Source organism: Grus americana, chromosome 8 (genome assembly GCF_028858705.1).
Source record: "Grus americana isolate bGruAme1 chromosome 8, bGruAme1.mat, whole genome shotgun sequence".
Taxonomy (NCBI): Eukaryota; Metazoa; Chordata; class Aves; order Gruiformes; family Gruidae; genus Grus; species Grus americana.
Window position 1 is genome coordinate 19,499,241 of NC_072859.1, and position 15,949 is coordinate 19,515,189.

Sequence of the window (15,949 nt, forward strand, 5' to 3'; positions counted from 1 at the left end):
TTAAATAATTAACAATCCACACAGGGTAATAACTAAAAATATTTCAGAAAATCCTTTAATCCCAACTATAAAGATTCTCTCAGCACTAAGATGGGTGCAGGACTCCAAGGGAAAAAATTGTTCTATATTCTGTGTGATGTACAATGGAACAAATGGCATAGAAAGAAGAGAAGATCCATAAACCTCTGTTTTGTAGTAACTTCAGGGCAACACACATCATGAACAGACTGATGCTTAAATCTACATCATAAACGCAGCACTTCAGAACATGCAAGTGAGCTGAGGAACCAATAGCTGGGCAGAAACACACTTAGAGAAGCCAAGTTCATGTCTTCAAGAGAGGCTGCAGTATTTTAAGTGTAATGGCTCATTCAAACCTAACTCATGTAGTTTTAAACAGTATAAGGGAGACTAAGCAGTTCTCTGTCAGGTGACACAAGGATATCAATATGGTTTTCTATCCATAGCAATATTTCTCAAATTTGTATGGATAAGTACCAAGTTTAAACTTGAGTATAAATACAAACAGTGGGTTTTTTGTACATATACAAGTTTATAATGTCACATACCTACAATATACCTGTGAAGGCCATGGATCAGACTGTATCAGTTCTGTAGGGTAGTCCCTATGGATGTTTTAAAAATTACTTTCCATCTGAAATACAAAGACTTTTCCATTTATCCCCCCCCCCCCCCCCATAAACCAATCACCTATATCCTTGGGACTCCACAGATGGAGGAGCAGAGGCAGAAGTGTTAGTGAACATTTCCATGCTTGATGGCCATTAGCTGCTCACACCACTAGTACTAACCTTCTCCCATCCCATTACCTCTTGTATTGCTATGAATCATCACAAGACCCTACAGCCCCAACCTTCCCCCTGCTCCAAGTACAGATTCTTTAAAAAAATGCAGGAAAATTACTTTCCCCAACAGACTCTGGTTTATTTGATTGTTACTCCATGTTACAAGGCTGCACTTTATAGTCTGTAAAAGTTGTTCTCTTCAGTCAGCGGTTCACAAATTAACCTGTAAAATGGCAAAAAGCTCAATAAAAAATGTTCTTCATTCTAACATCGTAGCCAAGGCTCAAAGAGCGTAAAAGGGAAAATTTCCACAAAACACACAAACAAGGAAAGCCATATGCACTTTGTTGATCCACTGGCTACACCACTCAAGGAAAGAGATCTTAAATTTTCATTAGAAAATGTCACTCCAGCAGTTGGCATTAGTAAATGTTTTTCTTGAATGTTCCCTTTAAAAAAAACCAACCTCCCCCACCCCCCCCAAACCAAATAGTTACTTCTATGCCAAAAGAAAGTTTAGATCTTTAGCAACCAATCATGAAAGGTAGTGTCACTGGATAGTTTTATTCCAACTTTATTTATATTTAGAGAATAAACTATATTTATAAAATAAAAAATACTAGACACAAGACTGCCACTGGAATTGTTAATATGTGTTAATATGAAAATTTTCAAGTACAAGTTACACCAAAATTTTCTGGTCAAAGCAATCCCTTTATAAAAACAAAAATCCAAAGCAATCTAAATTCACCTTAAATAAGCCTGCAGTTAAAACAAACAAAACCTCTGAAAATCAAATTTAGAATGCTAAGCATCTAGTTAATGCTTTAACTACTACCTACACAAAATTGTGTCTGGTTCTAGTCTGGAAACACAACTACTTCATTTAACAAACATCCTGTGATGCCTACTGGAGGCTACAGTCACAGAATGATTAGTAAGTACTAAAGTGCAATTTAGGAAGTTTGCTTTAGATCAGAATATCTTTTATTCCAAAAAAAAGGAATCAAAGCATAACTAATTTTTACGTTTATAAGAGCAGTACTGCTGTCAAGTCAGAGTACAATAAAACAATAGCACTAAAATGTGTAATTACTGCAGTAAGCTCAGTCACAGTTTGGAAAAGTGCCAACTGTTACTTCTTTTCGAAAGAAATTGTTAGAGAAAACCAGCCACCATTATCCAAGAATACTTTTGGCAACTAATTCATGCGCTCTTTGACATATGCTAACAGCTCTTGAATGATACACCTCCTAAATTATTACTAAAGGCAAAGTTTTTAAGTGCCAGACTTTTCAAGGAATGTTGGGATATTTTTAGCTAATTTTGACCTTGCATTTAGATCAAACAGGAAGCAGCAATAAACTTAAAAAGAAAATAATTATCTTCAAATCATTAAGTTCTTTCTGTCTACAAACTGCCTGAAACAAGGATTCTTGGCGCTGAAACCAAACCAAACTCCCAAAACCTGTATGAGGGTTTCCCTGGGACAAGACGAGGACACGTACACAATCCATTAGCATAACTACGTTCCCATATTCCATCTTGTACAGCATGCAGTTGCTTAAAATCTTGTCACCACGAAATGACGTATATTAAATACCACAGAAAGATTATGAAAGGTGCTGCTGAAATTACACAAGACGTTTAGTCAAGTTTGAAATCAATGCATTTCCAATCCTTAAATATAACAGGTTTTTTTAGCTCCCCAAATTCCTTGTAACAAAGGTTTTGAACAAATGAAAAAGAACAATCTCTTTTTACATTTTTATATCTGTACTTGGTTAACCCTTATCAGTTGGTAAAGCTTTAAACTACCTGGTAGTTCTGCCTGATTTGTATTTGTGAGGTCCAGACATTTTTCTATAGAGAAGCCAAATATTCTTGTCAATTTAGGTCACTTTAATTGTGGAACCTGATACAGCAAAAGTTGAAGGATTAACAGAATTTGCGGAGAGTTTGTAGATATGCAATTCCATCAAGGGCAGAAAACTCATCCCAATCAATTCCTGGATATCTGAGAGGATTTTCATATAGGTTTCTCTCGCATACTAGTTAACTCTAGAGTGCCATCTCATGTTTACATTTACATGCACATACTTAATATATATTATTAAGTAAAGTAAAAGAGACGTAGGAACAATCATTGTATTTCATGTTCCTGCTGCTATGGGAATCCTTGACAGATTTTGCTGCTTAAGTGTCATGTTGTCAGACATTCAGTAGGTTTTTTTCATACTTAAAAAGCACCTGATGTGCTTTTTTTATTTCCACATTGTTTTAAGATGGCATAACAACGAGAAGAAGCAAGTATAAAAAAAGTTTACCGTTTTCCAACATTCATTCTTGAAAACTAGTATTTCAATCTCAGTTAGCATTTAAAACCTCTTCCCATCATCTCCAGCAAAACAAATATTTTGTATGCAAATTTTATAGCACCAGTTTAAGAAATTTAAGTTTATTAAATCCCATTACTTATCACAAAACAACACATGCTTTTAACTGCAACCTTGACACAAGCTTCCACCAGTCAAAGAGTGCACATATTTAAAACTTACACATAATCACCACTAAAGCTCCTGGAAAATATCAAAATGTTCGTTCAGATTCTAAGGGCTTTTTTCTACGGCTTAGAACAAGGAAAAATAAAAAAGAAATTTTTTTCAATATATTCATTCCTCCTTCACATGTGTGTTTTTTCTTTAAACTTGATATGTGAATAATTTATCATCTCTTTCTCTTTCCTAATCCTCACATTAAGACTGCCTTGCCATCTGCACTATGCAATCACACATAAGTGGGCACATAAAAATCACTAGAAACAATGTTTGGGTTGCTCCAGTGACCACAAATATTTAGAAAAATGCTTCCACAAACATGTTAGCAAGACCATGTTTTTCAGAGTATGGTTTGGAAAGCATGGACAGGAAAACCAGAAGAGGATACATATAAATGTTTTACTATTTGATTTACAGTTTCTTTCTGCTAAACCACCACCTCAGTTTTATGCTGGCTTTTCACATCAGAAAGAGAGGAGGGTTTAATAATATTGTAGAGGATAAATGACAAAGCAATAGGAATTAGAAGCAAGTACATTTTCAGATTGTTAAACTAGAGTGAAGCCAGGCTTGAAAGTAAGTGTATTCCCCAATACTCTCTGCCTTTGTGTTGGGATCAGACAGACTGTGGATAGCTCACACATGTAAAAGTCGCACTGATCCTCACATACACATCCTTTCTACTCCTCGTTTCCCCGCTTCCAAAGTTCATCTTTAATATTCTCCTCTAAGCTTGACCACGCGCTTACAAGATAAATTTGCCTTTAGGCCAAATGCATTTAACATGCCTCATGAATAACTAAGAAGCCTGACAAATATCCTCTCCCAATTTCTGCTGTGTTGGATGAAGGGGTAGTTGTCCTTTCCTGTCCAGAAGCAAACATATGCCATCTTTGCAGCTCAAAGCCCAAAACATTAAACTAAACTGAAATCATGAGCGCTTTAACTTCATGCTCCATGCTCTGATCTCTGCTGGCGGAGGAGCTGGGCACACCTCTGGTTACCACCCTGGCTAGCAACGGGGTGATGCTCTCCCACTAGAGTGTTGGGCACACTGCTGAGGGAACAATATTTTATGTGCCCACTGCTAACTGCGCCAGCTCATTTGTTGGGTCTGGTGACTTCTCGAGCCCTCTCATGCGCCTCCACGACTGGCTTCATTAACCACTCCAAAATCTCTCCTCAAAATTCAAAACTTTGGAGTAAATGTTGCTCCAACTGAATTGCGTGGAAAAGCTTCTACGTAACCCTAACTGCTCTGGCCATTAAATAGTTTCAAAGATAAAATTCAAGTTTGTACTAGACAAGACAGGTTATGAACACTGGTATGTTTAAGTGTAAGCTTAGACAGGTATTTCTGGTCATTCAGCCTTTGCTTTTGGCTCAGAAAGCATGTTTGTGAGGCAGTACTAGAAAAAGTACTTCTAGCCTACTAGAAAGTAAGGCATTCTGGTACTTCTCATAGCAGAAAACATCTAGACTACTGCATACACACTAGACACACAGACTATAAGCCCTAATTTAGAAGTATAAATCTTCTAGAAGTATAAAGTAGTAATTTAGAAGTATAAATCTTCAGAAATCTTCTAGGTTTGTTTTTTTTTTTTTTACAGCTTGATCAAACAAAAACATGAAGTACTCTCCTGTTGAAGACAACTTTAAACCTTAAACAGGTCCTGCTAAAACACTAAAGCTACTGCAAGTTTTGTCTTCGCTCAAACCAACAGCCTTTGCGCAAGTAGCACGTTAGGATTAACAACTTAACGAAGGGAAGGAAGTCCAGAAGTATTTAAAAAATAAAATTTGTTTTAAAAAAAAGTAGGAAGACAGTAAAAATAGAAAACATCCCAATTCCTACCAAATGACCATACTCCAAAAGGTCATTTTGTAGACAAAAACAGTCTCCAAAAAGCAAATATACATCTACTATTGAAATGCTATCTCTGTAAGTAAAATGGATTTCAAAAACGTACTCAGTCCAATCCCACTTTACACACTTTGAAGTCATCAAATTGGACAGCAAGATCTAATAGCTTCATTGTAAGAGAGCAAACTATTTATTTGGTACTTATCTTCAAAAGCTTCCCTTATTGCCAGCATCACCAAAGTTAATACAAAATTGTTAATTTGCCTAAAAATCCATTAAAACAGCCTAAATTATTCTCAGATAAGCACAAGGGCTTTGTAAGCTTCTTTTGTTTGGCTCTTAAAAAAAAAAAAAAAAAAGAAAAGAAGAGGGGCAAACTATAAGACATTCAATATTCCCAAAGGTACTAACTTGATTAAGGGAAAGCATTTTAATGCTATGGTCACCCCAGCACAGTTCATAGGATAATGTATCGAGAATAGTATGCAATTATAGATATTTTGCCAGGAAAATATTTTTTCTCACTTTTAAGAGCGCACACTGCTGAAGGTTTACTGACAAACGAGATGCTGAAAAATCTTGGTTCCAAAGCTGTCAGTGGGAGTGCAGCTGAAACAGGATTCTACCTATGAAACACTTCATTCAACACCAAGATACAAAAAATCCAATATTATGACTTCATTTCCAAAAACATGGATCCTCATACTCATATTTTGTGTACTGGGTGCACAACCACATCTTCAGAAAGCGATCCAAGTGTGTTTGTAAACACCCTGCGCTCAAGGGTGTTTTGCTCAATAGACAAGGTGTAGTATTTTTGTCCTTATCCTTCATCATGGGAATAAAACCCTGCAAGATACTACTTTTACCACAGACAATGGAAGGACATGGCTGGACTCAGCTTTCGTAAAAATGAATCCCCATTTTTTTGAAAGAATAAAGATTTTTGAAATCAGATCTTGTAAAAAGTTATTTTCTCCTCCTCACTTTACATCTGTCATTCAAATGGTAAAGGAGTCAAAATCTTAGACTGCTCTGTTTTGTTCAGGAGACACTTTTTGGTCTATTTAATGTGTCAGAATAAGATTCTATCATTTTCACATCCTACTTTTTGACTTTATTCCCTTTTACTCTAAATTTGTAAATCCTTCTCAGCATCACAGAAATCCTTTGCTCAGAATGAATTATCAAAATCAACTCCAATATAATACAATAAATTGCTGATTAATGTTTTATTTATTAAAACCCACTGCAAATGCCGCATGTTGCAAAAAGACTTCTACTACTGCAAAACCTCTTTCACAGCCCCCCACACAATCAGTGTAAAGAAATGCAAATATTTCAAAGATATGCTGTTTATGCAATCTTTCTGAATATGTTCAACAACAACATACCCAGAAGATAATAGAAATATTGAAAATGGAAAGATACAAAGGAAAATGATTCAGGAGGAAAAAAAAATAATTAAAATTCAATGAGCTGGATTTCCCTCTTCACTTTGTAGAAAGTGAGAGGAACAAGCACAATCTCTGTTCACTTGCTCTTGTACCTTCAAGTTCCTTCATGTTCTTAACAACCTTTTTGCACCTTTTTCAAAGTGAAATGAAATGCTAGTGCCTTTCAATCTGTTGTCCAAGAACGATCAGTCCTATACTACAACATTGGAAAATATATACACTGGGGGTGAGGAATCTATATACACATAGTTTTTATATTTATTATAATTATATACATTATAAATTTATATATTCCTTACTCTCCCTTCTGTATGTATTTTTAATATATATTAAAAATATAGAAGAATAAAATAACGCCTTCTGAGAGAAAAATCACCACAGAAGTAAATGGGGAAGATATGCATTTTAATTTAAGGAACCTAAGATCCCATCCCCACACTCTTTACAGTTTTACAGCAATTATGCACAAGGTTTGCATAAACACTTCAAAATCATCAAAAGCTGTTTTATCAAAACAGCACTTAAGTTTTACATATGTTTCAACACAAATTAGTATTCAGAATTAAACAGTGAGTTGATAAAAAAAAAAAGGATGTCAGCTGTCATTTTAAACTCTAACCGGATATAGAGAGAGAACGGACATAAAGGCAGGCCCACAAAGACTGGGCCAAAATGATAGATAGCTTCTTTCCAAATACTTTTTGTAATTTAATTATCTTACTAATTCTCTGACTGCTCTAGACTCCTAGCTACTCATGATGAATTTTATCACTACCAGAAAGCTTGAATAATAATTATTATAGCAGTAATGTTATTGGAACCATGATGACACAAGGATATTGCAAAGTAAGGACAACAATAATACACTGAATACTAGAGACAAAGAGACATGCAGATGTAGCTGGGCTTCCTGCGGACACATTTGCAAACAATACCTCTACGGTAAAAATATGCTCTTAATTTATAGCCATAAAAAGCTAAATTACAGCAATGAATTAATTACTTGGGAACATGCAGACACTCAACATGAAGCCAGACCCTGACGCTCAAGGGCACATCCTGCAATAACACTGATGTCCTGACAGCCAGCATATTCCTGACACAAAAACATATACATGCAACAGGAATGCTTCTACAAGTTTTGGGAATTTATACCTTTAGTGAAGTGCCTAGGCATACCAACTGTAATCAGCACTAGCAGTATTTTTAATACAGGCAATTACTGATAGGAATACCAAATGGCGGGACTTCAGCTCTCCAAAACTCAAAAGGTCAAGTGGAGAGGAGTTGGGGCGTGAATAAAGAACCAACTGACCCAGTTCCAGGAAGGAAAGAGGTTGGCTCTTCTCTGCTAAGTGACTGAAGACTTCTCTGAATGCCACCTTCCTCAAGATGCTGGGCTTTGAACACAACAACTTCACGGGGCCACAAGTTGTTAGGGGAGTGGGCAATTCCAACAGAATTGATGGGCTTGAGCATGAGATGAAGCTAAGGGTTTGGCTAAGACATTGCCTGCCCCTGTCTAGATAGCGAGTAGGACAGATTGCAGTTGAGAGTCTGTACATATTTATGAAAGGCTGCAGCCAGCTGGCCAAATTTCAGATGCCTCTCTCAACACTGGACTCCTTTCACTCAGTCTTTCATCTTTTATTTCTGGTTGAAAAAAATAATGCAAATACACGTAACGGTTCAGCTATTTTTCTACAGCATGGCACTTTCATTATGCTTGCTAGGCTAGTATTTCAGATATATAAACAGATAAATAGCACCACATTTCAAGCAAAGCACTTACCACTATTTTAATACTGCTTTGACAAGGTTTAAATACACTTCAGATAAGCGACAAAAACTACAGATTGCACACAATTACACAAAAAAGGCTATCTTTGACCCAATTAAGTGATAATAAATGGAGGATTCCATACGCAAAAGCCATCTATTTCCTAAAGAGGAACAAGAAATTGAGGGAAGGCATTCGTTACCAGAAGACAAGACAAGTCTGGCCAGAATAAGCCTAACAGTGACTGACTCACGGTTCCAGTCAGTAGATATGGAAATTACTTGTTCATGAACTGTTCAAATGTCCCTAACTTCAACAGCCAGGGGCAATACAAAGCTGTGCAAAAAAAAGAAGCCAGCTGCAAATATGTCAGTTTTCTGAAATAAGGAAGAAAAAAAATCTTAAGATTTATTTCCCTTCAGATGTACATGATAAAGTGGAACACAATGGTTTAACCCGTTATGCTAACTCCAAAATTTAAGCAGTTTAACAATGGCTGGTTTAGACTTCTTCTTTTTTTCAAATATATATACATTTTATATGTATTTATATACATGTGTACACACATATACATACATAAAACGCATAACCAGGAAATTCTAATTTAGTGGAGTATTTCAGGCTCTCTGATTTTGTTAGGGTTTTGCTGTGTTTTAAACCAGTTTCTTTGATAATAATTTCCAGTTAGAACTAAAAAAAAAAAAAAAGACATAGTAACTTCCAATCATTCAACTTCAAAGGCGCATTGCAGGTGTGAAAATTGTAGTTACTTTCTCCATGATCAGAAGTAGAAAATTGACAAGAAAAAACAAAGGGAGCATTGGCATGGCATTAAGCCATAATGTCATTGTTTTAGTTGCTTTATCATAGAGTAAATAAAGGTATTAAAAGTAGCTTTTTCTGATTTCCAGTAGTGCCACCACTTTTCCTTTTACAGTGCCAAGCACATTACTGACACTTGCTAGGTATTTTATTATTGAAATAACCTAATCTCCCTTCCTTTGTAGAAAAACAATGATATGGAAGAACAGGAGCTAGAACTCCTTTAAAGACTTTCTCCTGAGCTTCTCAACCTTGAACTGATTCCCTCCCTTGTAGCTACCATTACCAAATCTGTAATATTGCATTAATTCACAAAGATGATGATCATGGCACTTGCACTTCTTTGGCTGTCCAACAAGCCGTTTCTATCCTAAACTGCTGATTGTAATTGTGGCTTTTCCAGGGTTTCCCTGGAGGATGGTATTGTAAGTCTTTGTGCTCTTCAGCTTAAATTTGTGCGTTAAAAAGTAACATACACAGAATCTAGAAAGATGCAGTCCCTTACCTGGCAATTACCTCACCCACTGCAGTACATGGTTGAAGGACTGGAGGTGAACGCTTCATGATTTCTCAACTCTGTTTCATCTCTCAGAACTGACCTCAACACATCTCTAACCAAAACATCCCCTTGCCAGATAACTCTTCACAACAGCACCTGCTATGAGAAGCAAAGGCACAGCTCTCACCACATCACTAATTCTCAAACCCATTTCTCTAAAAGCATGCGGCCTGCAAACTACATACAACAATATTAAAGTTTCTCATGTGCAGCCTTCCAGAAGGGGAAGGCAATTTTAAAAAGTTGTGCCTCTTATTTCCACTGTTAGAAACAGAAGCTGGAGTGCCAGGGAGAAGGGGTAAGATCAAGCCTCAGAGCCCATTAGCAAGTCTGAACTGTCTTGGTACATGCTTGGGAACACACACACTTCTCTGTTAGTCAAAATTCAGACACTACCAATTTGACAGAAAATGCAACAGCAGCAACTGCAACATTTATTCCCCCAAAAAGTTATAAATAAATATAAAATCACAAAGAAAAACGTAATAAATAATTAAATATATACAATTGCTCTATATCGCACTTCTCAATGGGAAGCACAAGCATAGTACGGGAGTAGTTTAAAGTTTATTCTGAAAGTGTCTGGAATGACCGGGGGCATGGTGAAGGGGAATGGTAAGGGGGAACTAAATGAGGAGGTATGATAGAATCAGCAAGGCAAAGTGGAAGAATGACTGGAGATATACTGAGGAAGCAGCATTAAAACTCTTATTTCAGGAAACCTGGTACACAAGAAAACAGCTTCTGAAAGAATGCCTCTGGCTACTCAGTGGAAAACAATAACTATTGCGCAACAGAGCTATATTTAAAAGAAATGCTAGTAAATTATTTGCATAGCTGTGTGCAGCCAGAACTGCCAACAAACTACTCTTTATAAATTAAGTTCAAGTATAAATAATATACTAAAGAACCACGCGTGCTATATTATGAAAGACAATTTAAGAAGTTTTCTGAGGGATTTTCCAAACACATGCAACTGGCAGGCCTACTGACAGGAGATTTTTTTTTTTCCAAATGAAGGAAACATAAGTTGCCTATTATTTCAACTTCCCCCCAAAAGTAGAAACTCCTATATTTCTAGAAAGCACAAGATTTAATCATTGGGAAGTTAAATCATTTAACTTCAAAGGAATAGTGGTTTGTTAGGTACTTGCACAGTGTAGGATACTACCCCAACAAAGGCCACAGGTGCTAGGAAACCACCTTTACAAAAAAATAAAGATAATCTGGCAATCAATTAATCATCAATTAAATTTTCTTCCCTAAACTTAGAAAAAGAGCCTTAGCCTTTCAAATTATTCATGTATTTTCAAACAAAAAAAAATTAAAAAGTAAAATATTAAGAATTTATTTCAAATGACAAAATTCAAGGTGCTGAATTAACAGATAGGAGCCGGAAGTTTGTTTATGACTTGGCAAAAGAAATACTCCCACAGTACAGCTAACCAGTGTTTCAACCTGACATGAAGCAATAATCTGAAACAGTAATAAAGGTGTTCAATCCTTGCTCTCCCTGTTATGGTATATTATGTTACTCAGACATGGACTATTTTCAAAATCCAATATGTAAGTATCACTAAACAGCTAGAAAGTAGCAGCATTACTTTACCTCCACCCCACCAAAGAGTAATCCTCCCCGCTCTGCTCTCTCACCTTCTCAATCCCACAGACTCTTCCCTGAATGAGGCACTGTCTTCCCCTACCCCTCTGCCCAACCTTGAAGTGCTCCTAGTACTTACTATTGTAAAAGAAAATTAATTTAACAGAAGAACTAGAACATGTACCAACTTCCCTCTTCTCTTCCTTCTCCCCACTAATGCATTAGAAAATTTTGGGGAGGGGAGGGGAAGAGAGAGAGGAGATGGCTGGATTACTTCCAGCTGGGTCAGTTTTTTGATCCAACTCACCACAAACACTAATGGCAATGCAGGAGATGGCATGGTACATATTTAATGCTAGGTCAGTTTAAACCAGAGGCAGAGCTGCATCCACCAGGCCTCCAAAAACCAAAGGGGATGGTCAGACATTATTTTTGTTCTGGGAGTGACAGTGCAAACCTCAACATTTGCCCTTCACATGCAACATTCTCTATTAGGGCTGTGCATTCCTAGAGCTAATGGTCAAATACCTACATCAGGCTTAAATAAAAACATTAAAGTTCTCACTGGCAACTAGGGACAGCTTAGTCTGGAGGGAATGCCAATTTAGCTGCCCTTACATGTAAACTTGAAAAATATAATATAATAATAATAATAGCTGTATGTACAAATGTCACCAAAAAAGTACTTGAAACTGGGTTCTGAAGGCTCTGCTTATGATCTCACCACTACAAACTGTTTGTGAAGAGCTTAAGAAGTCCAACAGCTGCAGAGAAGTTACAATGCCTATTTTTGTTTATTTTTTTTTATTAGAGAGTTATCTTTCATATGATGAAGAAACCCACAGGTTTACAAATACCTTTTTAAATGATATTAGGATCATCATAGAGAAAAAAGCAACATCAGCATTTGTGATGGTCATTTGCTTCTATCTCCTGTACTTTTCAACTTAGAAAAGTTTGCCAGGGTGACTCAGTTTTACCTATATAAAGTCTTACAGGAAGAAGGAGGTTCCCATTATTTTTTTGCCCAGAAATGCGCTTCAATTTCATGTTATAGGCAAGATATTTTAAGATGTTGAACTGAAATTAAACCCCTCCAATTGTTCAGTACAGAAACGAGAATCACTCATATGTGAAGAAAATGGATAAAATGCTTTCTATCAGAAAGTATGACTGAGTATTATTAGACCTGCTGATAAGATGGGGGAATTATTTTATTTGCTATCAACTCTGAAGTCATTCGGTTTTCCTAGTCATAGCCTAATTTTTACAATTACTTTCCAAGATGACAGTTTACCATCTGACATATCAATGCAAGCTACAGCATAGTTCAAAACCCAGTACTCAAACAATATGCAATGTGGCTTCTAACATAAAGTGCCCACTGAAACACAACTGAAAGACCGAAAGAACTACTTTGTCATTATCATCAAATCAAAGTATCACTGCCTCTTCACAACCCCCCCCCCCCACATACCCACACCCCCCCATTCTTTCAGAGGGCAGCGAGAAAGATTGGAATTCAAGTGTGTTAGGCCAACTAATTAATTTGTTCAGAAAAAAACATTCTCCATATTACAGCTCAGTAGAAATATCACCAACCACAATAGTAAAAAAAATCTGTAATGAAACCTTATCATTTGCTAGTCATAAAATACATACCAAACACGGAAAAAGGGAGACATTCAGACAGCTAGAAACCTTTTAATAAAGCACACTCTCCTGTTAAAAAAGCAGAACTTGAGTTCAAAGCTGCTGCAGGAAGCCCCTTTTTCTCTCCTTACACAGGTTTCAGAGAATCACTAGTAAGTTGCTCATAAAGCAAATCTTTCCATCATACTTTTAATAAACTTTACAATAGTTTTCCCTTCTCCTTAAGAAATAAAATCAGCAGAACATAGTAATTAGATTCTTGTCCCAAGCAGCATGAGCTGTGTATTTTAATCCTCTAAACATGTAACTTAATCATGCCCATTGCGTATATATTAAGGAGGAAGAGAAAGTTTTCCAAGCAAAATTTTTTATTCTCACATGCATTATGTTAATCTTTTCATGCCAGGAGGTAGATTTCCCTAAAGTAACATACGCTGTGAGCAACAGAGGCACTGAAGCCATGGGTACCAACCAGTTTAAAACAGATGGATACAAAATTCCACTGAACCTTGAGCGCTATGTTAACACCTGCTTGAATTATCTTCTAATTTCTTTCATTTTCTTCTTCAAATTTTTGCTTACAGTGATTGAGACCCTGCAAAAATTATGCCTCGATTATAACTGGTATAAACTTTCAGTTGAAAAATATGCAGAATAAGAGCATCCCGTAACTCAAGCAATCAACCACTGCTATTTCCAGGGTCCTGATCTCTAATATCCAGTTCAGAGAGAGCAAAGTGAAAAAGAACGCTGAGAAGTAAAATCCCGATGGCGTTCATACAGCTCAACACTGTTATGCTGACTCTGACTCTGTTAGAAGCTCACTGTTAAACTTCCCATGTCACTCAAAGTCCACTTCTAGTTTTAACACCAGTAGGAACAGGACGTGCCCTTTTCTTTCTACAAACCTGAAGTGTTCATAGTCTAATTATCTTAGTACAGTCAAATAATATGAGAAAACAAATAAACAATGTTTGTAAATGAGCCCCTGCACTCGTATACACCAGAAGTCTCAGTGCTCTGTTTTTACAACTCCTAGGCACCACAAACTAGGTTCAGAATGGTATTTTTTCACACCCCTGAGACCCTTAAGTGATGTAAAATCTACACAAGTTCTGCAGCCTTACGTACAATAGACAAAGTAGTAAGATTTTACCTACCAGGCAGATACTACTCTAAAAAGGTCTTTTTAACACAGGAAAAGCAAAAGAAATCTTACACAAGAATTTTCAAGTTCATCATTATTCTGTTTAACTACGTCTCAGTGACAGTCTAGGAGATCACTAAGTACACTCAGTAAACTGTAGAAAATAACACCTTACGTTCAATGAGAGTAAAACACATTACCCATTTGTCATTAAGAACAATGTCTTTAGCTTTTTCTTTCTTTTTTTTTTTTACTCTGTGCTTTCCTTTGCAATGCCAAGCGTTAGTACATTTGAAGCAGAAATTACCTGTGAAGACGACAGTAATTCGCTGCAGCAGCAGGCAGCAGAACTAGACTCACTTTCGGCACCACTGCTGCTTCTCTTCTCGCTCCCCAGGTGCCTGTCAGAAGGCACAGGCAGGCCAGCCACTGCTCCTAATAGCTTTGAACACCGTTGCTCTTTTAAGAGAACCCATTTAGACACACTACAAAAATATTTACCTTTCCAACACCGATCTCTCCTAGGTCTCATGATCTCGCAAAACACACACACAAATGAACTCGAAGGCCAAGGCTGCTGTCTCTGCTGTTGACAGCCCCCCTTCACGGAGTCCCCAGACCGTATTGATCCGGTCCTTTACCATTTCGGGCATGTAAACGCAAGGAGCCATACGGGAAAAGTAGCCAGCGGTGCGTGTCGCCCCCCCGCCCCGGCCCGGCGGCACACCGAGGCGGGCTGAGCCCGGCTGCCAACCCTTGGCACTCCCGCCGCCGGTCCGGCCGCCCGCGCTGCCGTCTCCCCTGCCTCCCCGCACCCTGCCGCGGCCCCCGGCCCGGCCCGTTCCGCCCCAGGCCCCCGGCCGCGCCCCGCTGCCGCTCACCCAGCTTGCCGCGGGACTCCTCCAGCTTCTGGATCTGGTTCTCCAGGAAGAGCACGGCCACCCCGAAGATCAGCACCGCCAGCAGCTGCAACTTGGGCGGCAGCATAATCCTGAGCAGCCCCATGAGCAGCAGCAGCAGCGCCGCCCGCCCGGGATCACGACATAACGCGGGGCCCAGCCGCGGAGGCCGGCGGGAGCCGCCGCCGCCGCCGCAGGGACGGCGCGAGTGAGGGGAGGCGAAGGGAGCGCGGCTGGGGGCGCGCGACAGGGCCCGCCGCCGCTCTCACATCGCCCCGCAGGGAGGCAGGCAGGCAGGCAGGCAGGCAGACAGACAGACAGACTGCCCGCCCGGTCCCCACCGCCCCCCGTGCCCGTCACCAACGGCCGCGCGGCGGCCACCAATGCGCCCCTCCCCCGCCTGCGTGCGCTGCTCAGCAACCGAACGCCCAACCGCGCGCCCGCCGCCGCCGCCGATTCCCGGCGGCGGGACCCGCCCCCGCGCCCTCCGCCATTGGGCGGTGCTACCTCCACCCCGCCTCTCCCACAACTGGATTGGCCTCGCTCAGGCGACGCCCCGCCCACAAGGCGTTTACTCCTCCTCCTCCCCCCTCAGCTCTGAGGTGCCGGACCGCGGCGATGTCCCGCCTACATGCGACCCTTCGTGATTGGGAGGCCCTTCTCAAAGTCCCGCCCTTCTCCCCACTCTCATTGGGCATAGGCACCGCGGCACTTGGGAAAGGCACAATAGTATTGCTCAGACCGGCTGTCAATCGCCGGGTCTAGGGGGTTATATGCCGCTTTGCCGGTTGGCACTAATTC

The 15,949-nt window shown here is 39.2% G+C and overlaps 1 protein-coding gene across 1 annotated transcript in view; it reads right to left on the bottom strand.

Annotated features, from left to right (window-relative positions):
- Positions 1-15,609, bottom strand: part of HS2ST1 (heparan sulfate 2-O-sulfotransferase 1) — an 83,299-nt gene extending 67,690 nt beyond the window's left edge. Inside the window, exon 1 of the mRNA XM_054833874.1 lies at positions 15,131-15,609. Coding sequence (XP_054689849.1) covers positions 15,131-15,254 — 124 coding nt within the window. The 5' untranslated portion in view covers positions 15,255-15,609. The remainder of the gene's footprint in view (positions 1-15,130) is intronic.
- Between the last annotated feature and the right edge of the window lie 340 nt (positions 15,610-15,949).